Source organism: Marmota monax, unplaced genomic scaffold (genome assembly GCF_021218885.2).
Source record: "Marmota monax isolate L192 unplaced genomic scaffold, Marmota_monax_Labrador192_F-V1.1 WCK01_AAM20220418_F8-fsc00008, whole genome shotgun sequence".
Lineage (NCBI taxonomy): Eukaryota > Metazoa > Chordata > Mammalia > Rodentia > Sciuridae > Marmota > Marmota monax.
In genome coordinates, this window is record NW_026694432.1 from 24480622 (window position 1) to 24507867 (window position 27246).

The 27246-nt window shown below is 59.8% G+C and overlaps 1 protein-coding gene across 7 annotated transcripts in view; it reads left to right on the top strand.

Moving 5' to 3' along the window:
* The first annotated feature begins 10974 nt into the window (after positions 1–10974).
* Rap1gap (RAP1 GTPase activating protein) overlaps positions 10975–27246 on the top strand; it is a 44571-nt gene continuing 28299 nt past the window's right edge. For 4 of the 7 annotated variants that reach the window (XR_009224370.1, XR_009224369.1, XM_046468828.2 and 1 more), the window contains exons 1-2: positions 10976–11058; positions 12840–12875. Coding sequence is in view for 3 of the 7 variants with exons in the window: in XM_046468828.2 (XP_046324784.1) it covers positions 11015–11058; positions 12840–12875 (80 nt within the window). In the remaining 4 variants the exon portion in view is untranslated. Of the gene's footprint in view, positions 11059–12839; positions 12876–27246 lie in introns of all 7 variants that reach the window. The other 3 variants (XR_006857131.2, XR_006857132.2, XM_046468830.2) reach the window with 2 other exon arrangements.

Sequence of the window (27246 nt, forward strand, 5' to 3'; positions counted from 1 at the left end):
AGAGGGGAACCCAGGGCCTGTAGTTGTAGTTTACATCTGTGGGTATTTTTATCCTTCAAAATGTGCTCTATTTTTAGGGCTACAGACTGGCATTTGTAAGCATGACTCAGAGAGGAGGAAAGAAGCGGCTGGGGGACACCCCAAAGCAGGGGTCCCACTGGGATAACCAGCCTACAGGAAGAAAGGAAGCAACATAAGATCTGTCTGCCTGTAGTGTGCTGGCCATGCTGGGGGCCTCGCCTGCACACTTCACTATGCATTTAATGAGCATGTCGTATGTCCCAGAGACTGTGACTGGCACTGGGGACACAGGAGCTAGAAGTGGCGTTCATTGGTCCCTACCATAGCCTGCGTGGTATGTGTCACTGTGCCATGTCTCAGATGAAGAAAGGCCCACGCTGCCAGTAATACCTCTGCCAACACGAGGCCATCCTTTCTTGGGTCCCCTTTGGGAGGAAGCAGAACTGAGTTCTTTTTAACTTGGCCGCTGACGAACTGTGTAACTTGGGCAAGTTGCTCCTCTCCCTGAGCCTCTGTTTCTTTTGTCTGTAAAGTAGGGATCATGGTACCTACAGGATGGATCTTCTTTTTTTTTTTTAAGGTTTAAAAAGGTTATTTGGAGCTGGGCATGGTGGCACACGCCTGTAATCCCAGCAACTCTGGAGGCCGAGGCAGGAGGATCATGAGTTTAAAGCCGGCTTCAGCAACTTAGCAAGGCCCTAAGCAACTTTGCAAGACCCTGTCTCTAAATAAAATATAAAAAGGCCTGGGGATGTGGCTCAGTGGGTAGCGCCCCTGAGTTCAATCCCCAATACCAAAAAAAAAAAAAAAAAAAAGACTAACATAGGTCAGTACCCAAGGTCAGTCAGTACCCAACTCACTGTGGGTTTTTGGTCCAGTCTTAAAGGACAAGGGCTAGGAGACATCAGGAATCCAAGTCCAAATCAGGCATGGTGGTGCACACCTGTAGTCCCAGCTGCTTGGGAGCCCATGAGTTTGGATTCTGTCTCAAAAAAAAAAAATAATAATGCAGTTTTTGCCATGTGACTTTGAACAAGTGACCTGCTGTCTTGAGCCTCATAACCCTCACCACAGATCGGGGATGGAGGGCTGACGAGCTCTTATTTGCCTGCCTACCTGGGAGTGTTGTTTGTGAAGTCAGACATAACGACTTAGGAACTGCTTTAAAAAAACCCAGAGCTGCACTCCGAGAAAAACACAGGAGTGCACAGAAGGCCAAACACCAGGAAAATCTGGAGAAAAATCTTTTTTAAAAAACTCCAAAAATTTATTTACAGCGAGAAAAAAAAATAAGTCTTTTCATCAATGTTTTGGGGTAATGAGAATTTTTTCCATGACTTCACATTTCCAAGGTGGTTGGCAGTGGGGTAATTTACCCCCCGAGGAGTCACTGGTACATAGTAGGTGATCAATAAATGGTATGTGGTCATTGGTAGGACTGTGCGTTTCATGGAGAGACATGAAAGCATTCCTGGTGGTGTGACCAGCTCTGGCTTGGGCATAGACTGGGAGGTGGCCGTGAGGACACTGGTTTGGTTTTAGTGAAAGGTGTGTGTGTCCAGGCCTTGAATACTGGGCGGAGTAGTTGGCATTTCCCCAGGAGTCAGTAAGGGACCCATCTCTGCAGGTGGACCGTGGGTACCTGTCAGGCCCACTAGCCAGGAATGAGGAATCAACCTGCTCAGTCCTGTGCCCGACCCCTGTTGGGCAAATAAGACCACGTCGCCCATCTCCCTGGGCCTCCTCTTCCCTGAGTGTGCAAGGGAGAGGGCTCCAGCATCTTCCATCTGTGATGTTCCCACTAGGGAACAAGTTGCTCTGAGCGAAGACCCGGCCCTATCGTCTACACAGGAAGTCAGGACCTCGTGCTCCTCCCTGGCCCTGCCCCTCTAGTGGGGGGCAATGGCCCAGTCTCCGTGGCCTCCTGACCTCTGTGCCAGGGGTGGAGGACTTGCTCTTGCAGCGACTCCAGTGAGCTGAGCTGGTGGTTGTGTTGCGCGATCCTTGGGTGCGTTGCATCTCTGGGGAAATCAAGATGTTTCTTGCTAACTGTTCCCGGGGCTCCCCTGAGAATTTGGGACTGCTGGCAGAATGCAGGAGGGACAGTGGGTGAGGACCAGACACCTGAGCACTTGAGAGGCCGTGACCTCCTCCAGGCCACAGGAGCCACGGGCGTCTGTGGCCAGGTTGCTGGAGGAAGCAGAGGGAAAGGTGGGGGTGGCCCTTGAGCCCTGGGCCCGAGTGTGTGAGGGAGAGAGGCTGACTCAGCTCGGAGGACAGCCCTCTCCAGGCCCCACTCCTGAGCCGGGCCTGCAGTGACCTGGGGGATTTCTCTCTGCTGTGGAGCTCGGGGCCGGCCCGGCGGGGGCAGCTGTCATCTCTCGGCAACCTCAGGTGCTGCGGGGTGCCACCTGGCTGCCGTGGGCCAGCAGCACACTGCCACCTCTTCCCTGGCCTTGGAGGTCCAGAAAGAGGCCACATACCCCAAAGACTGCCGCAGACCCTCGTGCCAGTCCAGGTGGCAGGCTCAGGAGGCCACTTCGCTAGACTCTGGGTAGGCGGTTGGAACCTTGCCCTGTTCACACCTGCGTCTGCTAGAGGTGAGAGTTTGCCCAGGTGCACAGGCTGCTCTTCAGGGCCCCCCTCTCCAGGGCTTCCGGCCCCCAGAGACAGGGCTGGGCGGAGCCCCTAGGACAGAGTCCCCTCCTGTCCCAGTCTCCAGGCCCGCAGCCCTCCTTGGCTGGAGAGGGGGCCTCTGAAGGGCGGAGAAGCCTGGGCTCTGCTCCCTGCCCTGTGCGCTCAGGGATCCCGGGAGGATTCTGGTGCGGGAAGAAGCGGCGCTAGGCTAAGCCCAGATGGGGCGTTAACCGAGCACAGTGTGTGCCGGGCCTGTGGCGGGCACTGTGTGTGGACCCATCCCATTTACTCCCCAGAGCGACTGTTATTAGCAACCATGAGAAGCTCAGAGAGGTTAATAGCCTGTCCAAGGTCACCCAGCTGGTGAGAGACTGGGGCTGAGTTTTGAATGAAGGCTGTTGGGTTCACTTTTAACCACTTCCCTGCACCAGTGTGGAATGAGATGAGGAGGGGAAGGGCCTAGGGGGTGGAAGCAGTTCCGGGTGGGGCTGTGGCCATGGGGACAAGGCTGCCCCAGGAAATCTGGGGATCTTTCCTTCAGTTCTGCCCATCAATCTGTCACTGCCAGCATGGAGGAGGGGGTGTTCCCATGACAGGGAGGAAGGTGGGCATCACTGGGCATCCCAGAACCTCTCCTGATGCCTGCCCTGCCCCCCCCAGACCTCAGAACCAGCAGCACTCTGAGGTGAGGTGGAGCCCCAGAGCCACATCACATGGGGCCTGGGGCGGTGCTGTGGCTCAGGGGAAGAGACGTGGGTTTGGATCCAGTATCGATGTCAGCTGTGTGCCCCCAGGCCCACTGCCCCACCTCTCTGGACCTCAGTTTTCTCAGCCACAGAATGGGGGAAGGGAGAATAGCATCTACGAGAGGAGTCCTGCCAGTCCCCTGGGCTCTGGTACAACCCAGAAAAGCCCTTTGTGAATTGCTACCATCAGGCATAATCATAATAATTATTATCTGTAAAATGAGGAGGTTGGACCAGCTGATCTCCGTGGGCTCCTCTCCAGTTCTGATGCAGAGGATTTCTCGGGTTTCGGAGCTGGGAGTTCGCACAGACAGCGCGGGCTGGGAGAGGCCAGGGTCAGTGGGAACCTCTCCAAACCTTCCCCTTCATCCTCTTCCCCATCCCAGCCCAGGCTGCTGAGTCCCAGGGATAGGAGTTTGAGCTGCACCCCTGCCCCTTCCTGAGAGGCTCCCCACCTGCTTGCCCTCACGGGCTGGGCTGCCCAAGAAAATCAGAGCAAGAAGGGCTCTTGGAGAGCCCTCGGGATGGAGAGAAGGAAACTGGGGCCCAAGAGGAGTAGGGATCTGCCCGCAAGCACAGCACGCTGTGAGCCAGGTGGAGCTGGGCTTCAGACAGCCGACCTAGGGCATTGGTGGAGGGCTTAGGATGAGGCCCTGGGCCTGACGGGGGCTGAGGGTCAGAGGTGAGGCCACAAGGCAGGGAATCCCCAGACACCCACCAGCAATGGCTGCCTCTCCTTCTCTCATCCTCAATCCAGCCAGACTGGCATTTGTGACCTCTTTCTCTGCCTCTCCTGCTTGCCCAGGTGCACCTGGTTTACCCTGGGGAGAAATGGCGGGGATGGGGGCATGATGCAGCAGGGGTTCCTGAGCTCTGTGCACCTAGAGAAAACCCTGCTGGCCACAGCTTTAATACCCACCACGATGCAGGCCTCTGTGGGCGCGAGGCACAGTGCTGCTCTGTGTGAGCTCCCCTCTGTCAGCGCTCACCCCCAGCCACCAGCTAGAGCCGACGTTCCCCATCTTCCACTGTGGGCACCGAGCCCCACTCTTGATGCGCCTGTTCCTGTGCCCCTCCCCCTGCCCACTCCTCCCTGCGGTGTCCAGGCCTTGGGACCAGCCTGTGGGATTATGCCTTCGGCACCTTAGTTCCTGGAGGGCAGGGCTTTGGCCAAGCAGCAAGTGTCCCACTCTGCATTTCCCACTCTGCGTCTCAGGAAGGTGCCTTGGGAGGGTGGGGAGTATCGAATCTCTGTGACGGGTGTGGAGGTCCCACCCCACCCCAGCCCTGAGGTCAGGGAGGCCTTCCGACCTCTGCAGATACCAGGGCAGAGCAGCCGGAGCAGGGCCATGTGGGTGTCTGACACTTTCTTCTTGGCAGCAGTGTCCCTGAGAGTGACTCAGAGCAGAGTGAGCGCTTCAGAGGTCTTTACCGCCACTGCTATTTCCACCAACCTTTGGGGAAGCCCCTGGGAACCTCTGTTTCCTCATCTGTGAAATGAGGAAGATGGTTGGACCTAATTTTCATGGGAGATGTGCTGGGCACAGGGCGTCGGAAGCCAGTAGTCGGCTGTTGGTGGTGGACTGGGATGTGCACCACGGGGACCCGAGGTGCCCAGGGGCAGCTCAAGAGCGGAAGCTGCAGTTTGCCAGCCTCGGTTTCCCCGTCAGGCCTGGCAGACAGACAACTCTCGCATGACCCGCCTCATCGGGCTGTTGTGAGGATCGCAGAGGTCCCAGGGCGTGCACCGAGGAGCTAAGGGCGGGTGGGAGAGGGAGCCGAGGGAACACCGTGGGCGGTGGCACAGGTGCCGCTATTGTGGCTCGCAGGTGTGCCATTGTGGGCTGGGAGAGGCGCGGCGGTCGGTGCGGGCTTGGGGGCCGCCTCCGCGCGAGGGGAGGGGTGAGGGAGCGGGGGTCGGGAGGGAGATTGCCGCCGAGACGCGGGGCGGCTCCGGGTCCCCACTCTTCAGGGAGAGAGTCTAGGGGCGCAACCCCGGGGCGCTGTCCCTGGTCCTGGAGCTCGTCCGGCTCTGGACTGCAGTTCCTGTTTTGGCCAGTGGAGGGCGCCAGGGACCGCGGCGGACTCTAGGCTCGTGTGAGAGTGTTTTGAAAAACATTCTTTATTTTCCTGAAATAATATTCTTTTGTAATAAGCCTACCCACCCACCTAACTTCAAAAACCTACGATATACTCCCATAAAAAAGGCAAAAAGCCGCCTTCTCGCCTAGATGGATGCTCTGGCACGGCTACTTCAAAGGATAGAAAAATGAAAATCAAACGCTTTTACCTAATGTAAAAACACACGTTTCCGCTCAGGAGCGTGAACTCACCCACCGTACCTGACCTCTAGTTCAGAACAGCTAAAGTACTTGTATCTCTGAAACTTTTTATTATGGATTAGAGCCACAACAGAAAAATACTCATGCAAACCATGAGCTAAGTTCTAGAATGATCTACCCAGGCTGTTAACCCACATGAAGGGCCACGGATACACAAGTCTTCCTCAAGCGAGACTGTCCCTGGCACAGCTTGCTCATTTCCACCCTCTGAGTGACAGTGGTCAGTGACCCCAAGTAGTTGCTGAGGACCAAAACCACCTTCATATATTCCTGTAATGTCCTTTAGGGGGCAGAATCCACCCCCGAATTGAGAGTCACTGCCAAGGCCAGGGTGTTTTTTGTTGTTGTTGTTGTTGTTTGTTTGTTTAATAAATATTGCTTTGGTTGTAGATGGACACAGTACCTTTATTTATTTTTTAAAATTTTATGTGGTGCTGGGGATCAAAGCCAGGGCCTCACACATGCTAAGCAAGTGCTCTGCCACTGAGTCACAGCCACAGCCCCAGGGGCAGGGTTTTATGGATGGCGAAGGGCTCACAGAGTCCCAAGCTGGCTGGCTGACTGGGAGGGGTATGTTAAGGGACTGTCCCCTGCCCCCATCTTACAGATGACCAGCAGAGACCAGAAGTGGGAAGCAGGTTTCACTAGGAAACAGCAAGTGGCCGATGGAACGGGGGGGGGGGCATACCCACGACTCCTGACCCCTGTCCAGGGCTCAGTCAAGCCGGCTGCCCTGGGTGGAACTCTGGATATCAAGCCCAGCCTTGTCCCTCCCTGCTTTGCCCACCTGCCCCTAAAAAAGGACGGAAAGGGCCATGCCCTAACAGGAAGGCAGCAGAGGGAGGCTGGCTAGATCCCAGGCTGTGCCATGTGAGAGTGGCCTTGGCCTCTCCTTTGCTCTCCCTGGGAATATGATGGCTGTATACCCCTCGGATCCACGAAGAGCCATCCTCTCCTACTTTGTTTCCCTCCCTTCCTTCCTTCCTTCCTTCCTTTCTTCTGTTATTGCCATCGCAGTGTTGGGGATGGGACCCAGGGCTTCATGCATGCTGGGCAAGCGCTTTACTGAGCTACATCCCAGCCATCTCCTGCTTCATTTCCTCACAGTCATTAGCTGGGTGCTCTGTGCGTGTGATGTGAGTAAATGTGTGTACTGTGTCCTCTTGTATGAAAACAATATGATCTCAGTAAGGATCTATGATTTCTGTGCATGGATCTGTGGTCCTCGGTGTGTATTCATGTGCGTGTGCAAACTTAGCCCTGGTCACACACTGACTTGGGACCTGTGGGCATAGCTCCATTAGACCTTTGCACACGTGTGTGCATGTGAGTTTGCAGCGTGGGGGCTGACATTCATGTGAGCTTATGCACATACCTTTGATTTTACTGCGGTCTCCAGGCACGAGGTAGATGTCCCTATGCATATGCATGGTACCAGGGCCAAAGGCATTTGTGACCCTGGAAAGTTTTCATGCAGTTGTGCACACGGGTCCACCAGAGACTTTGTCTATCTTGCTCATTCTCTGAGCAAGAGAAAATGCCGGGCACCCAGCAAGTGTTCAATATGTATTTACTGGATGATGGAAGGAAGGGGAAAGAGAGAAATGAGTGCATAGTACATGCCCCAGTTTCCAGAAGGACTTGAGGCACACAGTTTGTGTGGAGACCAGAGATCCAGCCTCAGGGGTGGGGGTGTGAGTGGGGACATTTACTGTGGTCATTCTGACCAGCCAGATTATCCTGGTCCCTAAATAGGCAGGGATCTCAGGAACCACTGAGTGGGGTACAGATCTCATTGCCACAGCAGGGAATGGTTGGGGTAGGAACTGCTCCGGGGCAGCTGGCTGCTTGGGGACGGGGTGTGAGCCAAGCCACACTGACTCCTCCCTCCTCTCTAGTGCCTGTGGGGACCCCCCCACACTTCTCCAGGAGTTCAGGGTTTGCAGTCCCGGGATTGGTGGGTGTGGCTTGGCTGGAAAGGCCCCTGCTAAGGAAGGGTAATGAAGCTTCGGGAGCTGGTGGACTTCTCCCAGGGTGGCACTGGCTTCCGTTCTCCTCCACCCGGCACAGAGAGGGTGGGCGGTTAGGAGAGGAGCAAACTGAGGCCGGAGGAACCCTGATGAATGCAAAGCCACACAGGAGGGATCTGGACCAGGGCAGGGAGCCCAGGGCTGCCCCGTCTCCTGCCCAGGCAGATATCCTGAATGAGAATGACTCGGCAGGGGAGGAAGTGCTTGGGGACCCTGGCGAGAGTTGGCCCTGCCAATCCCATCTGGAGCCCAGGCCCGACAACCTCCCCTGGCTGCCCCTCCCTCTGCCCTTGCCTTTCAGCTGCCAAGAGCTGGGAAGGGGGAGCTGGAGGCAAGTGGGTGGAAGTCGGAGTTCAAGGTGGGGTGAACTTCAGAAGGGAGCTCTGCAGCCCTGCACCCCTCCGCGCCCCCGCGTCCTCACACAGCCGGGCACGTGGCTGTAGAACCTGAACAAATCTAGGAGGCGGAGAAGGAGAGCTTCCTTCTAGAGGAAGGCCAGGACCCCAGAGAGCAGCCGGCTCCAGGGGGAGTCAAGGCAGAAGGGGGCTGCGCCTCACCCCCAAGCGATGGCAACGACTCCCCAGTGCCAGTCTGCAAACATCGGGTCAGTGGGTGTTAAATAATGTGTTTGTGGTCACAAAGCCAGGAAGCACCACAGTCTGCCCCAGGGCGGGTCCCTTAGTAAGCAGCCCCTGTGCGTGTGTGTCCGTGTGGTGCACAAGCCTGTTTATCCGTTTGTCTGTCTTGGAGGTTGCTCCACTTGCACGCACATAGATCTGCCCAGTTCTTTCCATCATCTGCAGGATTCTGTCCGGTGTAAATGGAACATAATTTATTTATCAAGTTGCCTCTGGATGGCCATTAAGTTTGTTTTGGAATTCTTATTAATAAACCTTTGCTAGCCTTACAGAAACGGCAATTTCATAAATTAAGCCCGACACAAACGATGCTGCGGCAAATGTCTTAACCAGCACATGCCAGATACGATTCTCAGTGCTTTATGATTCATAATTAATTTAATACCTGGCAAAACCCTTAGAAGCAGGTATTTTCATCATTGAACCTACTTTGCAGATGAAGAAATTGAGGCACAGAAAGATTAAGTAACTTTCCTAGGTCACACAGCTGACAAGTGGGAGCACTGGGATTTGAACATGGGAGGGTTCACTAGGATGAGGAGATAGCGCCCACCTCTCTCCCTCATCCTTGGCTTTTAGTCTTGGGGCTCATGTGCTGTGAGGAGGAGAGTAGATTCTTGGAGGGGTCTTGCAGGTTGAGGAGGCACATTTAAATTCTGCTGCCATCGGAGGGGCCAGGACTTGGCCAGGAAGTGTCCTGTGCATCTCTGGCTGAGGGAACGTGACCCCCATTAACCACCCCACCCCCACCCTTGCCAAGGAGGCAGCTGTGCTGGCCAGAACCCAGAGGCTGGAGTCCACACTGGGCTCTTTGTCCTCGGTGGGAACCCTGCGGCCCCCTTGGCCCCTCTCAAGGGCCCGCTGTCCCAGCACCAGTGGGGCCTCCCAGGGGCCAGGCCTGGCTGGGAAGCTTGGCATGTTGGGGCTCCTTGGCCTCCCTGCCAGCTGGGCCTGTAGAGTCCACTCAGGAGTCACTCGCTCTGAAGCGAGCCTGGCGAGGCTGTGCCCATGTGCAAGGGGGTGCAGCAGCCCACATGGGGCTGGAGGCTTGGGCCCCAGGCCTAGCACTGTGTGCACCCCCAGAACCCAGGCCTAGCTCTAGATCCTCTTGCACCCCACCCAGCCCCTCTCTGGAAGCCTCTGCAGCTTCCACTTGGGAAGGAAAGAAGGAGGGACTTCCTCAGCCTCAGGCTAACCTGGGGCTCCCAGAGCCTCTCAGGAGGCCACCTGACTGCCCTGTGCCGAGGGGCCTCCCACTGCAGGGTTCTGCCCCACCCCCAGTCTGCAGCCTGGCCCATCCCTGGCTCCAGAGGACCCTGACAAGGGGAAGCCAGATGCTTCTCTGAAGACTGAAAGCTGAGGCCGGTGGGTCTAGAGGTGAGGAACCCCGGAGAGGGCTCTTTAGGGCTCCTCAGCTCACCAGAGTGCACCGGTCGTGTTGGGAGCAGGAGGGGGCTGGGGCAGATCCCCAGGTCTGGGTTTCTTCTTATCTGAAAGGGGGGACTGGCAGTGCTGCCTGCCCCTGCCTGGGCCAGGAAGACTGTGGAGCCCTGTCCCGGCAACTGTCATTTCCCAGGGGAAGATGGTGCTAACCAGGCCCAGGCCCTGCCCCTGGGGCCCTCTCACTCTTCCTCCCTCATCCCCCACTGCCGTTCCCTGCAGGTTCTTTAAACAGAAAGCCCCATGGAAACCCTCAAGGACCTAGGGACCGCCCTCTATGGGAGAGCTTTTGCTGGTGGGGTTGGTAAGTCCTGAGGGCAGGGCTTCTGTCCCTGTGTCAGCTGACCCATCTCCACTTGGATGGGAGCACAGCTCCTGTGTTTGTTGAATGAATGAACAAATGCACGTGGGTTTTCAGGACCCAGTTCAGTTCTGCTTCCAAAGGTTGGATGGGAACCTGGGCTAGAAGAATTTTCAAGAGAAGTGGGGCGTCTGCACTGTTCCCCTCTGCTCCTCCGCCTCACGAGGGCCTGGGCCGGGGGTTCCTAAGGAGGGGATGAAGTGGGCAATAGAAGGGCTATTTCCTTTTCCTCCTTCGCTGATTCGTAGACCTGAAGAGCCGTGTCTGACCCGGGTGCGGCACTCGCCGCTGGCACTGATCGGCATTGGCTGTGTGTGTCACTGTCGGTGCCTTAACTCAGCACCTCATAGCAAGGACCCTAGGAGGCAGGCGGATCAGGCCCATGTGACAGATGAGAAATTGGCGGCATCTGCCCACGGGGCAGACCACTTTTCACGCTGGATACCGAGTTCTTGCTGGGCCCGCTGTGTCTGTCCCCTCCGAATGACGGGGTCCGGCCCGCCCACAGAGCGCGGTGGCCTCCAGAGGGGACCCAAGAGGGCCCGCAGCCGGTGTCCCTCGGTCGGCTGGGCGCTGGCCCCGGAGGCGAGGGGTGGCGGTCACCGTCTCGGAAAGCCCCGCGCACCCCGCCGGCGGCCGAGGGCGGCGCAAACAAGCGGCCCTTTCTGCGCCCGCGGCGGGGCAGCTGGACCGCGGCGGCGGGGGCGCGGACGGCCCGGGGCTGCGCGGGGCGGGGCGCCGTTGCCAAGGTGACCGGCGCGGAGGGGCGAGCGGCGGCGGCGGCGGCGGCGGCGGCACCATGAGCGGCCGCAAGCGCAGCTTCACCTTCGGCGCCTACGGCGGGTAGGTGCGCGGGGCCGTGCGCTGCGGGCCGCGCCTGGGTCCCGGGCGTCCTGGGGCAGAGCGTGCACTCGCGTGTGCGGGGCGCCGGGTGCGTGCACGGCTCGCTGTGTTGGTGAGCGCGGGTGTTTGCGCGCGTGTTCCGGTGCGTATCCGCGCGCACAGTGGGACGCGAGTGTAGAGGCGACCTCTACAGGGTGCCAATGGGAAGAGTGGGGACCCAGGCTGAGGCTGGGTGTGTGCGTGTGCGCTCGCACGTCTGGGTGCATGCACAGGTCTGTGGGGTGGCAGTCAGCCAGGGCGACGCCAGCTGGGGCTCCCACTCTGCCTCCAGCTGCGGGGCACTCAGAAGCCATCTACAGCCGGCCCACCCCAGGCACCTGTGCACCCTGTCTCAGCCCCCTGGTCCTGGGACACCCCCTTTCCCCAGGGCTGCTTGCCGCATGGGCCTGGAGGACTGCCAGGGAGTCGAGTGGCAGCTAGGCCACCTTGGGGTCACTACCCCTCCTGACTGAGGGCTCACCTCAGTGGGGTGCAGAGGTGGGATGGGGGAATGCTTGCCTCGGGCAGAAAGTTAGCAAATTGGAAGGAAGAGGGCTACACAGACTGGGCCCAGAGACCCTCCCCAGCCAGCCAAGGGGCTGTGTGAACTTTGCCAGGCCCTGGCTCCTGGGGTGGAGTACTTTGGGCCCCTGCATGAATGCCACTGGGACCCAGCTGGTCCTCTGGCTGGGGGATTGAGTCAAGTGCCTCCCCACCCTGGTAGCTTAGCCTCCAGGGGGCCCCCCCGGGCTGAACGTGGGGCTGTGCCCTCCCTCTCTGGGACCTGGCTCTCTCAGGTGGAGAGGGGAGGCTGGGTTGGGCCTCCAAGCTTCCTGGTCAGCAGACGCAGAGGGGCAGCCCAGGGGGTGTGAGTGACCCTGGATGAGTCCTGGCCTCTGTGGCCTCACCCCACCCAGCACAGTTCACTCTCCACATTATCTGCCCCCTGGAGCCCCCAATCCTGCCTCCCCAGAAGACACCCCCTAGCTGGAGGAGTCCCGTTTGGGGCTCCCTTTCCATTCCCTTCTTGCCTCAGGGTAGAAGGCAAGAGTTGTTTGTTGTCCCAACAGCTGCCCAACCCCTGGGCCCCCAGCTGGTCAGGAGGGCGGTCCCTCCAGCCCCATCCCCCCAAGCCCAAGGTGCCCTTAGAAGGAATGGGGACAAGAGTCTGGGAGACACGCTCTCCTGGTGGCTGGACCCACAGGGCTTGGGAAAACAGAGCCTTAGGTGCCCCTGAACTCTTGCGGGACGGGGTGTGTGTCGGAGGAGGGGAGGGGAGGGGAGGGAGGTCGTCACGCATGGTCCCTGGGTAGAGATGAGGAAGAAAACGCAGGTTCAGAAAGGTCAGTGAGTCACTGAAGGTCAGCGTAACAGCATAAGGTTGTAAAAATCAGCAGAGGGACGTCGGCCGCCGTGGCCTGGAGCAGGCATCGCCATCTTCCTGCCTGCTCGGGTCGGAGGTGCCCAGGCCGGTTCCCAGCCTGCCCAGCCCCTCCCCCACACCCAGCTGGCCTCCAACCTGTCCTAGTCACCTTCCTGTCCCCTGCCTCTTCCTCACTGTAACCCCCACACCTACCCATGTCCCTAAATGGCCCAAGGGAGATGGTGACAGCAGGGACACTCTCAGAAGCACAACCTCCTCTGGTCGCAGTGGGCAGGGTGGCATGAGTTGGGCCTGGTGTGCAGGGCAAGGCTGGTGACAGGGACGGCCCCTCACAGCTGTCCCGCTTGCTGTGTTTCAGGGTGGACAAGTCCTTCTCCCCTTGCCGGAGCGTGTGGTGAGTACTGGGGACCTTCAGGAGGGTCTGGGCTGTCTTGACTGATTCCTGGGGAAACCCCAATCCACTCATGTCCCCATAATGCCAGGCCAGATCCGCTGACCCTCCAAACGTCTTCTCAGGATATGGGAATGGGAGACCTTCCCCCTGGTACCCACACGGTCTGCTCCGTAGTGCCTTCTGGAGCTCAGCCTTGGAGTCAGATAGATCAGGCTCCCGTCTTATTCTGCCACTGCCTGTGTGACCTTCAGGGATTCGTGAACCCCTCTGAACCTCAGTTGTCTCATCTGTGAGATGGGGGTTAAGATGTTTCTGCGAGCACAAGTCTGTAAAAGTCAAGCAAACAAACCAGGCCTCACTAAAAGGGATCCTTCCTTGTCCTCCTCTCCAGTGCTTCCCACCTCAGCATGGCTCCTGGCTGGCCTGGCTGTGCCCTTAGCTTTTTCAGTAACTCCCAAACCCTCTAGTGCCACCCGGTACCCAGGCCTCAGACCCCATCCTGCATCTGAGGATCCCCTTGTTCTGGAGGAGGGAAGAAGGCAGGCAGCTGCACCCGCAGCTTCTCCGACACCAAGAGGCTGTGGTGGGGGAGCAGCCCCACTCAGGATTCACTGCAGCCCGGCCGGATGCTCTGCAGGTGGGCACCTCCGGCTTTCCTGGCACCAGCACCGCGTGGGCCCAGCCAGCTGCTCCTGCTGCCACTTTGCCCCGTGGGAGGGACCCCCACTAGCTCCTGTCCTGCTTCCTGGCCCTGCTGAGAGCATCCTGGGGTCTGCAGGTCTGGTCAAAGATTCCCATTTGGCATCGGTGCCCCCCACAGTCCCCTGGGAGGCCACACACAGCAGGCGTGTCCAGGCGGAGCTCCCGGGTGGCCTTTTCATTTCCCTTTGATGCTCCCTGTGCAACCTGGGGCCAGTTTCTCTCCCTCTCTGGGCTCTTTCCTGCTGCCATGCCCAGTCAGTTTGAGTCAGTCCTACATGCGAGACAGTGTGCTGTGCCCGGGCAGGGTGGCAGGGCGATGCAGAGGTGAGGAAGGCGCCCCCTTCCATTGCAGGACTTCAGCTGCCCCTCCTCAGGGCCTACTGGGCGCTGCGGGCCTTCCTGTGCATCATCTCTGCATCATTTTTTCTGTCTGAGGTGCTGGGGATCCAGCCCCACGCCTGGTGCATGCTGGGTAAGCACTGTACCACTGAGCCCCACCCCGACCCCCACACACACCTGGCAGGGAGGGTCTACAACCCCTGATGCCACACAGAGGGGAAAATGACTTGCCCGAGGTGACGTGGCGGCAGACGTGGGACCTGAACCTTGGTCTTTCAAACTCTGTGCAGAGCCCTGAGTCTCACTCATTCTGTCCCGAGGCTTCCAGGCCACAGGGAGGGTCTGAGCAAGAGATGGATGTGAAGGAAGACTTGGAGATGGGACCAGAAGGTCCACCCCGGGGAGCCCTGAACCAAGAGTTAGCAGCGAGGGCCCAGGACTGATAGTAACTGACCAGCTGTGTGTCTTTGGGCAAGTCGCTTCCCCTCTCTGGGCCTCAGTTGATATCTGTGAAGTAAGGATCTGGAATTCCCACCTGTTAGCCACAAGGCCTTGCCTGCACCTTCCTTGTGAGAGCTGCTGTCCAAGGTGCTAAGCTGCAGGCCCCGGAAGCCATTGGCTTAGCCCACCTGTGTACCTGGCATCTGGGTCATGCTCAGTAAATGGTGGCCATTTTGACCACCAGTGATAGTCTCCTGGTATTCAGAGCTTGCCTCCTCCTTTCTGGTAGGGACTCACGTTTCCTGTCCCCAGAGTTCCCAGCCAATGGGAGCACGGCCCTGGTCAGGAACAGTGCCATGTTCTGGCACCCACCCCCCTTGGCAGGTGTGGCAGTCAGCTGTCCATTGCTGTGACAGAATACCTGAGAAAAACAGAGGAGGAAAGGTCTATCTTGACTCAGGGCTTCCAAGGTCTCAGATCTGTGGAGAGGCCGCACACCAGGCAAGGGGCTTGTGGCAGGGCCACGCTGCTCACCTCCTGGTGGCCTGGGGGAAGCAGAGAAGGCTCCAGGACACGCCCCCATGACCTACTTCCTCCCACGAGGCCCTACCTCCTGCAGTTTCCCCACTTCCTGGAGTCCACCCAAATCACGACTCCCCGCGGACCATCCCCTTTGGAGGTGACCCGGCCACTTCCCCAAGGCCTCCTCGAGTTCCGCCCTGTTGGGGACCAGGCCTTCCCCTCAGGAGCCTTGGGAGGGTGTCCAGATCTGAGCGTGAGACACCTCCAGTCCCCACAGCCCTGGCCCCCCTCCCCCAGGCCCAGCGCTCCTGTCCTGGTCCCTGGTTCTTCCCTCAGCTGGCCTCCCCGCTGTCGGCCAAGGTCACTGTCACACATTAGTGCTCATTCCTGGAGGAGAGGAGAGAGCGTGGGTTTTGAATTCTGACAGATACGGATGGGGTCAGCCTGTGCCTTGTCCTCGCTGTGTGACCTTGGCCAGGTCCTTCCCCCTCTCTGAGCCCCCCTTGATGCTCAGCAGGTGTTTGTGGAGTTGGACCTTTCAGCCAGGTGACTTCAGGGGAGTTGAATGTGTCCCAGTCACCCTGAAGCAGGCAGCAGGCTCTGAGCCCCTCGAAGCAGGGGTTGCTGAAGTTACTTTATGCTACCCCCCTTCCCGGTGTGTGTCACCTGACCGCCGGCCAGGCTCTGCTCTCCTCAGGTCTGTGTCCCCCACTAGGTCTTTCCGAGCTACCCCGGTCCAGTGAATGCTTCATGAGGTGGAGCTGACTCTAACGCATCCAGAGAATGGAACAAGCGAGATTTTCCTCATCTTTTTTTTTTCTTTTTTAAGTCAGGGCTTGGATCCTAAGGTACTGAGGTCTGGTTGAGGTCAGATGTGACCTTGGCTGGATTCCCCACCCCCACCTTTATCAGCAGGACGTCCACAGGCCGGGAGCTCTGGGTAGGTGACCAACAGAAGAGGCAGGAGGCCCAGCGGAAGGGTGGGAGCCAGGGAGTGGCAAGGGGCTGGGCATGTGAGGTAGAGTCAAAGGGGACAGGAGGTGCAGAGGTAGGAGGGGGGTCAGGTGGGCTTGCACAGGGCAGGGGGTTCTGGGAATACCTCTCAGAAGAGGAGAGTTGACTTTGACCTTGAAACTGGGACCCTGGGGGAGGAGGAAGAACTTGTTCAGGGTTAGTGTCCGAGTGGGCTGGGCATCTTATTATGGTGGCCTCATTAGCTCATTAGTGACCTCGGTCCTGGAAGTCGGTCTTGTGGCCCCATTTTAGAGGCCAGAGTCAGTATGGGACTGGTGGAGGCTCCGGCCCAGAGTCACACGGCTGGCAAGGGCTGGACTTGAACCCAGCGTGCTCTCTGTCTCTTGCCAAGGATGGGACCTGGCTGGGTTTTGGGGCAAGGGAAGAGGGGAAAAGTGAAATGGTCCTGAATCTGAATGCCCCCAAAACAGGAGTCACTGCCCAGCCCAGCGTGTCCCACTGAGGGGCCCGCCTAGCCACTGGAGTGTCTCTCCTGACAGTGTGAGTCCCAGCCATTCCTGCCTGTGGTCAGCTTCCTGGGTCCCAGAGGCTGGGCCAGTGTTCACTGGAATTGCTTCACTTCAGCGGACTCCAGCCTGGTGGAGACTAGTACTGTGAACCCCCATTTTACAGATGAGGAAACTGAGGCCCAGAGAAGGGAAGTGGCTGGCCCCAGGTCACCCAGGCAGTGAGTGGCAAACACACTGTCACCCTGAGCCCCGGCCTTTGCCCTCACTCTCCTGGAGGCTGCTTGCCTGCCTGGGGGGGGCTTGGGTGGGTGGCCCCCTCCTCAGGTGGCTCCTCTCAGCAGTCGCCTGGCCAGCGGCCCTGGGGACCTGTGTGCGGCAGCAGGCAGCACGAGGCAGGCTCATTAGTGGCTCTGAAATGCCAGGCAGGCACAGCCCGCTGGGCGGCCTCATCTATTATGCATCTGGTGGGCAGGACCCAGCGGGCACGGGCCAGGGAGCCGGCTGCTGCCTCCTGAGCCCACACCTGCCACCACCTCTGGGCAGCACCTGTCCTGTCACCCTAGCGCAGTTGGAGCCTGGGGCCCACCGGGGACAGAGGCATGGATGCGGCCCCGAGCTCCTGCCTGCCCTTCCTCGCAGCCGCTTCTGAGAGGGGCTGGGGATTTGGTCACTGGGACTGAGGTGGACAGAGGTGGCCTGGATCTGAGCCGCACAAGCTCCTGACTGCGTGGTCGTCACTGACTGAGCTACAAGTAACCACTGAGCACCTACTGTGTGCCGGGCATGGTCCAGGTATCGCCGAGGGAGTGGAAAATCAGCCAGCCTCAGTGCCTGTCCTCGAGAGCTCAGCGTGGCCAGCACGTCCCTCCCTCGGGCCTCAGTTTGCTCACTGTGACATGGGGGCGGGTGGGAGAGACCCTCACTAAATAGACAAGAAACCAAACCTGACGTCGGGCGGGACCTGGAGGAGGGTCATGGGCTCACAAGAGGCTTCTTCCTGAGTTCCCCGTGGGCTGGGCGGGGCTCCTCAGCACAGTGACCGCTTAGGGCCAGTGCCATTACGCCCGGGGTTAAGGTCGAGGGGACTGAGGCAGAGGGGCCGGTGGCCTGCTCAGCCTCCAGCAAAGCCGAGAGTGGAGCCTGAGCTGCCTGCTTGGCCCTCAGTGTGGCCACTCAGGAGAGGTGGCATTGGAACCCAAACCAGCCATGAGAAGGGCCGGCAGTGTGGGGACAGGGGGTGCAGACAGGAAGCCGCCCGCGTGAAGGCCGATGGCAGGAACAAGCGTAGAACATCCTGCGAACGGTGACGTCAGGGTGGCTGGAGGGATGGCGAGGGGGTCAAGCTGAACTGGGTCTTGCGGTGGGACAGGAGCTTGCTTGGGTCAGTGGCCGGCGTGTCCGGGCTCCTGGCTCCGCCACATCTCAGAATCAGAATCTGGGCCTCCTGGACACTTTGGAAGTGGAAGAGGCTCTTGAGGTCCACTTTTATGGCCCCTCACTTAGCAGGGGAATCCTGTCTAATTCCTACCCTTTTGACCATTAAAAAAAGCCTTCAAGCCGTGTGGGGTGGCGCACGCCGGCATCCCAGCCAACAGGAGGCTGAGGCAGGAGGATCGCAAGTTCCAAGCCGGCCTCAGCAACTTAGCAGGGCCCCAAGCAACTTAGTGAGACGCTTCATGGAGATAAAAAATAAAAAGGGCTGGGGTGTGTCTCAGTGGTTAGCACCCCTGGGTTCTGTCCCTGGTCCAAAAAAAAAAGAAGTTGAAGGTCTGCTTTTTTTTTTTAATAATTTTTTTTTGTTTTGTTTTTATGTGGTGCTGAGGATGGAGCACTGAGCCCCAACCCCAGCCCCTGTATCTTGTTTTTTAAAGATATGATTGATGGTTGATTGTAAGAGTTAGGTTTATTTATTATGTAAACTTGGGTTCAAGATGACATTTTTAACCAGTTATCAACAATCGTTGTTAAATTGGATGATATAGAAAATACACAGGATAGTTAATCTGTCCATTGACCATTTATGCATTATTAATAAAATAATAATAATAATAATTTTTAAAAATGGGGGCTGGGGATGGAGGTCAGTGGTAAAGCGCCCCTGAGTTCAATGCCCAGGACCAAAAAGAAAGGAGGAACCGAGTCCAGACACTCACTCTGACTTTTACTTCCTCGCTGAGTGGCCTACCCCAGTCTGCTTCGCCTCTCTGAGCATCAGATCGGTAACCATGGAAACGGCAGGGCTTAGCATGAATGCACCCAGTGTGGGCCCTGGGGAACGCTCTTCCCCTCCATAAGTATTTGCATTTTGGAAGAAAAGATTCATTGATCCAAAAGGAGACTCGTGCAGGGAACGTCAGGCCTGGGGTGGCTGGTGGAGTGCATGAGGAGGAGGGGACCTTCCTGACAGCTCGGATCTCCCCGGGAGCCTGTTCATTCACTCAGCAGATTGATTCAACAAGCGGTGCTGGGGGACCCCCTCAGAGGGCCCAAGCCCGGGTCCGTAGGTAGTGGACAGCCCACTCTTCTCACGGACTCTCCTTGTTTTGTTTGGTTGGGGTCGTTGGGAACTGAACCCTGCCACTGAGCCACAGCCCCAGGCCTTTTTATTTTGAGACAGTTCTCACTAAATGGCCTCGAACTGGTAATCCTCCTGCCTCAGCCTCCCGTTGGGTGGCTCCTGCAGGACTCTCAGTCTAGAAAGGGAACTGAAGATGGAGGCTGTTCTATATGGTGGTGACGGCGCTGACTGGGGTGACCTGGGTGCTGAGGCTCAGAGAATGGGTCGGGGGCTTCCTGGACAAGGTGACCATTGTGGAAGTGAGCCAGGTGCCTCGTGACGGAGCTTGGTGGGGAGGAAGGCCAGTTCAAGAGAATGTTCCGGAAGAGGGGGCGGGAGGAGAGAGGCAGGGGGCGGTGTTTGCTGGGTCTGAGGTGGGCCTGGCAGGTGGCGGTGGCCGAGGCCCCTCTGGGACCTCCTGTGGTGGGCTCTGGAGGGATCCGAGCCCTAAGCTTCCGTGCGCATCTGTCCCCCTCTCCTCCCCTACGTGTGGACTTGCCCTGTGACATGGGCCTGTGTGGCTCTGTGGTTCTGGGGGCCCTGCTCCTGGTGGGACTGCGGGCACTGCCTGGGCTGCCCGCCTGCTGGGCTCAGGGAGTCGGTGGCTTCTCTGGGTTTTAGTCCCCTGGCCTTTAGAATGGGGACGGTGCGCGGCCACCGTGAGACCTGTCGTGGGAGAGGAGACCGCGTGTGCTGTGGCCTACACCAGGACCTGGCACGAGCGAGAGCCTATAGGTCCCCTCTGTTGTGGCTGTTGCCATTGTCCCTGGCCTCAGTGGGGTGGGTCGATAGCCCCCACCTCAGGGGAGGGCCAGGCGGGGAGGAGGTGCAGCAGCCCCGCTGTTCCCCACGGGCTGTGGGAGGGGAGAAGAATTTGGACTCGGCTGGCCTGGGACAATATCACTCTTCTCTGAGGCTCATTTTCATACCTGGGGAGGACCCGCTCTGCTACGCGGCTACAGTGATGCCGTTCTAGTGGGGTTTGATCTTTGGCCTGATCCACCTGTTTGCTGTGTAACCTTAGCCTAGAGACTTAACTTCTCTGAATCTCAGTTTCCATGCCTGCAAATAGGGATGATGTTTGCCTCATAGGATTCTCTCAAGGCTTCCACTGGCCATTTGTTCATTCAGCAAATACTTATTGAGTCCCCAAATGTGCCAGGGTCTCGTGTAAGAACTGGAGACAGATGCTACGGTCCCTTACTCCACACAGGTTACCTTTCAAGGTGGGAGGCAGACATAAAGGACAAATGACAGCAGACAGATAAGGTCTTTTCAGATGGGTGCTGGGTAGTGAGCGGCAGGGTGGAGTGAAGGGGCTGCCCTCAGGGCAGAGGGCCCATTCAGGGTAAGGAGCAGGCCGCCTCCTCCTGGCCCCCGCCTGACACTCCAGATGCTGTCCTGGCAGAGGCTGGAGGCCACCTTCCCTCAGACCCAGCGCTGTGGCCACAGGCAGGCCTGGGGGCAGGTGGGCATTGTGGCTGGGCCCGCAGAAAGCGGGGTCCCTGGCGGGGAACAGTCGGGTGGCACCTCTGCCGGCCGAGCCCGCCTGCTTCTCCCAGTGCCCACAGGGATGCGGGGCCCTGGCCCACAGACCCCAGGCCCGTTTCAGGAGGGACCTGGGGTGGGGGAAGGGGACTTGGGCCCGCAGCTCTGGGGGCCCAGAGGGCCTCAGCCTTCCCTGGCTGCCCACCTGCCCACAGGGCCTGGGGGGGACCCCTTACACACGGCCACGCTCCCTCCCCACCCCTCCCTGGCTCTTGCCTGGGTGACAGCTTGGTCCTGCCCACAGACACAGGCGCACACGTCACTCAGGCCGCCGACGGCCTTGGGGTGTTGACTGTCAACACACCAGAGTCCCCACCTGAGGACGCCTGGTCCTGGTGGGAGGGGCTGACGGCGTCCACTGGTCACTCTGTGAGATGGGCGCAGCCAACTGGCTGACCCCCCCCACCCCGCCGCAGGCCAGGCTCCTGCGAGAGCAGGGCACGGTGGGGGCTTCTCCCAGCCTGGGGAGGGGACACCTGGAGGGAGGTACGAGGACGGGCGTGCGCCAGGCACAGTGTTGAGGACAGGAAGTGTGGAGGCCAGGAGGTCCAGGGGCTGAAAGGAGGCCTGCGAGGGAGGAGAGGCCACAGGGGAGGTCGGAGCCGCAGGCCGTGGGCGGCTGCGGGGAGGCACGTGGCCCCGAGAGGCTGCACATGGCGGGGAGCCATTAGGCAGGTGGGTGGCGAGATCACGCAGGCCCCGCACACCCAGACACGCGCTGCCTCCCACACCCACTTCCCGGTCACGATCCCACCCACAGAGACGCAGAGCTGCAGGAAACCCGGCCCAACAAGTGTCGTCGCCGCGGCAGGACTGGCCCCCCCCTCGTTGGCACAGGCCTGCGGCACCCACATGCAGCCATCGCCCTGGCTGCCATGTGCCAGGGGGCAGTGCCAGGGGAGCCCCTTCACGTGTGCCAGCCGAATCCTCCAGCCCTGAGGGTCCCCGTTACTGACACCATTTTACACCTGAGGAAGCTGAGGCTCAGAGAGGTGAGGGAACTCGCCCCATAGCGGGGTCTGAGTGCAGGGCTGTCTGACTTCCAGGTCTGTTGCTGGCCCACCCAGGCCACACCCGAGTGCCCATCTGCCCCTTCCCAAGCCCTCGCTGAGGAGACCATGAGCCACCTGCAAGGCCGAGTCCTTCCAGCAACAGACTGATCAAGATTGACAGCTCTCTGGTGCTTCGGGTGGGGGCCGGCAGCCCATGCCCACGTGCCCTCTGCCCGGGAGCCCTCGGCTCCTGGTGCTGTGTGGGGGCCGGGCACCTGCCAGCTGGACAAAGCCAGAGCTGGACGCAGGGCCTGCGTTTGCATTTACAAATGAGGTGCACAGACTGTCCGGCTCAGGCCCGCCCGCTGCTCTGGCCCCCGTCAGGACAGCCCCGTGCCCGGGGCCTGGGCCGCTCTGTCTCTGCCTCACTTCTTCCCGGCCCTCGGGGCAGGTTGTCTCGTGCCTAGTGGAGGGGAGAGCCTGCACTCTGTCCCTCCTGCCTGGAGGACTTTGGTCACGGTGCTGACCTCCCTGGTGTCAGGGGAACAGGGGTGACTCCTGCAGTCCTCCCAGAGGACTGAGACAGAGCCAGGTGCTCAGGGAGCGGGCAGGACACACCCCGCCTTTGTTCCCCTGGCTCGGGTCCCCAGACTGGCGCTCAGCTCCTGGCCTCTCCTGCTCCCCCACACCAGGGTCTCCTGATCCCACCCAGGGCTCCCCCTGCCTGGACTTGACGGGGAGCACAGAACACACCTGAGCCCACCGACACCCACACATGGGTGCTGTTGTTGTCCCCGCTCACTGGTTGGTTTCTGCAGTGCTGGGGCAAACCTGGGCCTCAGGCATGTAGGCGCCCACCACCACACTACGCCCACTCGCCCGTCTTGTGGATGAGGCAACCAAGGCTCAGTGAGAGTAAGCGGCTTCCCCAGGGCCACACGAGGCTGAATGGCAAAACCAGGACTCCAGCCAGGCCGTCTGACCCTCTGCTGCCTTCCCAGGAGGCGGCCTGACATTTACTGAGCACATACCTATGTCTAACTTATTCCCCATGACAATCCCCTCCGAGTAGGTATTTACTAGCCCATTTTTCAGATGAAGAAATTGAGGTTCAGAGAAGAAAAGCAACTTGGAGGAGGCTGAGGACCCTCCCTGCAGGGAAAAGCCCTTCTCCGGGTGCTGCCCTCCAGCACGCCTCGGAGGGCCCAGTTCCGAGCTCCTTGTCGACCCTTCGCCCTCAGTGGGCTGTCGGAGCTGGACCTCAGGGTCTAGTCTGGGTCCAGTTTCCAATGGAGACTGAGGCTTAGAGAGCTTATGGCGACCTCAGGCTGCACACGGAGACTTAGAGACGGAACCAGGGCTTTCCTTAGTCTTCAGTTAGCAGATGGTGGCCTTGTTCTTCTCCCTGGGTGTTGCGCCTTGGTCTTGGTGGCCACCTCCACCCCCCGGGGCAGTCATGAGAGGCAGCGACTTCTGCTCAGCAGACTTACCTGGAGCCCATGAGGGGGTAAAGCCCAGCTTCAGTATCAACTAGGGTGTGTGTGTGTGTGTGGGGGGGATGGATTCCACAAGGTCTCAGCACTGGAGGATTCAGCGCCTGGGTGGTAAGGCCAGAGGAGCCCCCAGGAAGAGCTGGAGGGTAGTCTGGACGGGGGTCGCTGGGACTGTTCTTTGAGGGCGGCAGGCCTGGCCCACCCACTCTAATGCCAACACGTAGCACCATTGTCTGGCCCAGAGTGGGCATCGAATCCTGCCTTCTGAATGGATGGCCGAGCAGAGGAATGAAGGGCAGATGGGGGCAGGGCTGGTGGCGTGGGCGAGCGAGTGAGCAGAGGAATGCAGGAGCTCTGAGGGACAGTGTGGTCGGCGGGGGTGTGGGGGACACGTGGAGATGGCTGTAATGCTGTGGGGGGGCCTTCAGGTGCTGGGGGGCACCCTGGCAGCCCCTGTGCTGGGTGCTGAGGGGTGGGCCGGGATGCCCCGGCGTCTTGTGCCAGGAAGGGTCGGGTGGCGCCAGCTTGAGCTTCAGCTGTGACCCTGGGCAAGCCACCGTGTCCGCTGGGGTTCTGCCTTCTCTCTGGTGGCAGGGGACTGGATGACCTGTCTAGGCTCCGGGGAGGCTGTTGAGAGGGTCCAGGTGAAGGCCGTTTATAAACTGTAAAGTGCGGTGCTGGGAGAGCAGGTGTGGCTTCTCCCAGCCGGAGGAGGCCCCGGCCCTGTGGCCAGGTCATTTGAGTCCCAGGGGAGGGGAGGAGTCTGTCCTGCAGTTTCTAGGGGGTGGGGAGGGTCAGGCTTCGGCATAGCCCAGCTGGGCTCTGGCCACCTGGTGGGAAGGTGAGCCCTGGGCAGGCAGCAGGTGGACGGCTGGCCTGGTACCCAGTGCTGAGCCCTGGCAGGAGGACCATCCCGTGACCTCCTCTCTGAGCTGCCAACTTGTTTGCTTAGCAGGCTGCTGCCTGGCCCAGCTCCGGGATCCGGGTGTCTAGGCCCTGGGCCAGCGTGGGGCGAGGGCCCTGTCCGCCTCCCTCCTTACCCGCTCTGCCCAGCTCGGAGCCCTGAGCCCCTTCCCTTGCCCACAGGGCCCTGGCAGCTCTGCCGCCTGGTCCCTGTGAGCCCCTGGCCCTCCTCGAAGCCCTGCGGAGCCTCTGCCTGCTCACCTCTGACGACGACGCCTGCCCGCCCTCCGGGGGCTGTCATAAAGATTAAGTGACATCACAGTCACTTTGTCACTGCCAAACGAGCCTGCTCTGTCCCTTCCCCACCTGCCCCCTTCTCCAGACCTGGCAGAGGTCAAAGGTGCCTGGGAGTGACCTGGCCTGGGTCCCACTGCCTGGGTCCCAGTGGGCCTGGGGCGGCGGGACGTCCCCTCAAGACCTGGCTTTGGACACTTGCTCGCCTGCTGTCCCCGGCCTCCTTCCCTGGCTGGCTGGTGGAGGTCCGAGGACAGTGCGCCTCTGTGGCCCCCAAGATGAGGCAGCTCCAGGGCAGGGCGTGGCTGTGGCTTCGATCAGAGTCCCCCCAGATCCGGTGTCAGTGGCTGGGGAACCCGGCTCCAGCTGTCCCCGGATGGGAGTGTCCGTCACAGCCAGTGCCCCTTCCTGGGGCCCCTCTGCCTCCAGGTGTCTCCAGCGGGGTGGAGCCAGGAAGACCCAAGGGACATGACCCTGGGCCTCCACCACCTGGCCTCTGCTGCAGGCTGGCCCCCCGCCCCCTGCCCCGGCCTGGCCGAGTCCTTCTGCGCTCTCCCTTCATTGGCTCCCGGGGCCCCTCCTCGGCCTCCTGGGTCTGGCTTCCTGAACTGGGTGCTGAGAAAGACAGGAACCCCAGCAGAGGGGACAGCAAGTTCAAAAGCTTAGCCACGTGGGCAGTGTGGCTCCCTTGGGGACACCTGCAGCTGAGGGAGGCTGGGACAGGGTGGGTAGCCTCAGACAGGAGCAGGGATGTTGATAGGACAGGCAGAGACTGGGAGGGAGGGTCAGCAGGGCCAGACCCGCCTGGGGACCCCGTCCAAAGATATGGGCACCCGGGCCAGCGGGGCGGCCCCCAGGTTGGCTTCTCTGGAGTGACCGACAGTAGCACCCACAAGCCCCTCTCCAGCCTCTCCCGTCCCTACCACACAGGTGCCTCGGCCAGCCCCATCACCTAGCTGGCTTGCAGGTGGGACACGCCCCAGGACTGCATCCTGTCACCTGTCTTTGGTGTCCCCGGCTACCTCCCCGCCGGCCTGGGTTGGACGCTGCTGTCTTGCAGCACGTGGACCCTTCCGAGGGCCACAGCCTCCTGTGGCATTCGGCCATGGGTGGGTGGAGGCCCTGGGCTCTCTTCCCTGGTCTGCTCCCTCGCTGGGTCACGGTGAGGTGGTGGTTCCACTCCCCTGGCCTCAGTGTGCCCTCCTGGGAATTGGGGACCCTGGCCACCGCCTTATCTCCCACTCCAGTTCCGGTGAGAGTCCCAGGAGAGCAGATAAAGAGGGCTTTGAAGAGTACAAAGAGCCCTTCTCACGAAGGTGCCATTATTATTGTTACCTTGATGCGGAGATAAGGGAGGGAGGAGGCGCAGTGACAGTTGCCAAGACACCCGGGAGCTGCCAGCAGCAGCTTCCGGCCTGGCCCCTCCCCCCACGCCCTGCCTCTCCCGTTCCCAGGGTAAAAGCTGGGTGCTCTAGCGGGAGGGGAGCTGGGCCCGGCTGGCCGGTGGCCAGGCAGCTGCAGGGCTCAAGGTGACCCCAGAATGTGCCTGGCCTGGACTCAGGTTGGCTCTGGCTTCCCCGGTGACCTTGGACAAGTCCCCCCTTCCCTGGCTGCTGCCTTTTCCTGTGTCCGAGGCGGCAGTGGGTAGGTGTCCAGGCCAGACCCTGCAGGTTGCAGCTGGGCCTGGGCAGGATGCTTGGTGGTGGCCCAAGACTCGGGCTGAGCTAGGGAGGTCACTGGGGAGCAGGGAGCCTGAGTGGAAGGCAGCTGGGATGGCTGCCCTTTCCTGGCTGTGTGACCTTGGGTTCATCATTTAACCTCTCTGAGCCTCAGTTTCCCCATCTGGATAAAAGGTTGATAAAGTCCCACCTCAGAAAGCCTCTGCAGTGGTGGAAGGAGATAATACCTGCATGAACTACAGGGTGCCACTGGGGTCACGGCAGAGGGGAGGGAGGAGGGACAGCTGCTGTGTCCTGGCATGCTCTGGGCTCCTCCCAGATGTGGTAGCTGGAAAAATGCAAAGCATTTTAGGCTGAGCTGGCCATGGGGTCAGAGGGGTTTGAGGGAAGTGGGAGTGGACAGAGACTTGAGGGACCCCATGTGAACAGAATGTGGGGACCAGAAGGCAGGGTGGGTTAGGAGAGAGACAGGAGAGTTCGCTTTCTGACCAGGGAAGACAGTGACCCAGTGGGAGGAGGTCCGAGGGGCCAGAGGCAGAAGGGGATGGAGGGGCCGGCAGGAGGGAGGGCGGAGGAGGGGAGGCTGGCAGGAGGGGCGTTGGGATGGGAGGAGGTGAGAGGCGGGCAGGGTAGTGTTGAAGGCCCACATGGATACCCAGACGGTCAGTGTCCAGTCCTTGGACTTTCACTGACTGTGTGTGACCTTGGGCAAGTTACTTAACCTCTCTGTCCTAGTTTCTTCGTTCTGCATATGAGGGTTCAGTGAGTGCACACAAGTCCAGTCACGGGTGGAGCCCACCCCCAGCAGCATAGCAAGGGCACTGGCGGCCATTGTCCCTGGTACTATTACTAATTGCCTTGTTGAGCGGCTGTGTTCCTGGCTGGAGTCGGGCAGGCGGGGCCCACAGGCTGGCCCCCTGCGTTTTGAAGTTCAGGTCTCGACGACCTGGAGTTGGGTCCAGACGCCTGCCGTGTCTCATTAACTTGACCTTGGGCGAGTCGATGCCCCTTCTGAGCCTCAGTTTCCCCATGTGCAAGGCAGGTGGCATCTGAGTGATTAAACAAAGCTCAAGGCACAGAGTAGGTGGTGGCTTTTGTCATTACTGTCCCGCTGCCCTTCAGGGCCGGGGAGGAATTTCCTCCTCAGCCCCATCCTGCTGCCCCTCCCTGCCCTGCCCTTTAGGCTCAGTCCTGGCCTTTTAGGTGGACTTCCGGGCAGGGGGGGAGGGCTGGGTGCTCCCTGTAGGGGGCAGGACTCTGGCCAACAGGAACTAGAGCCAAGAGGCCAGGCACAGGGTCCCAGATGGACGCTGAGCCCAGAGCCTTGAGCGGCTCCTTGGTCCTGTGCCAACGTGAGCGATCCCGCGGGAAGTGGCCCCTGGACGTGGGAAGGCAGGTTGAGGTGCTCTGGAGGGAA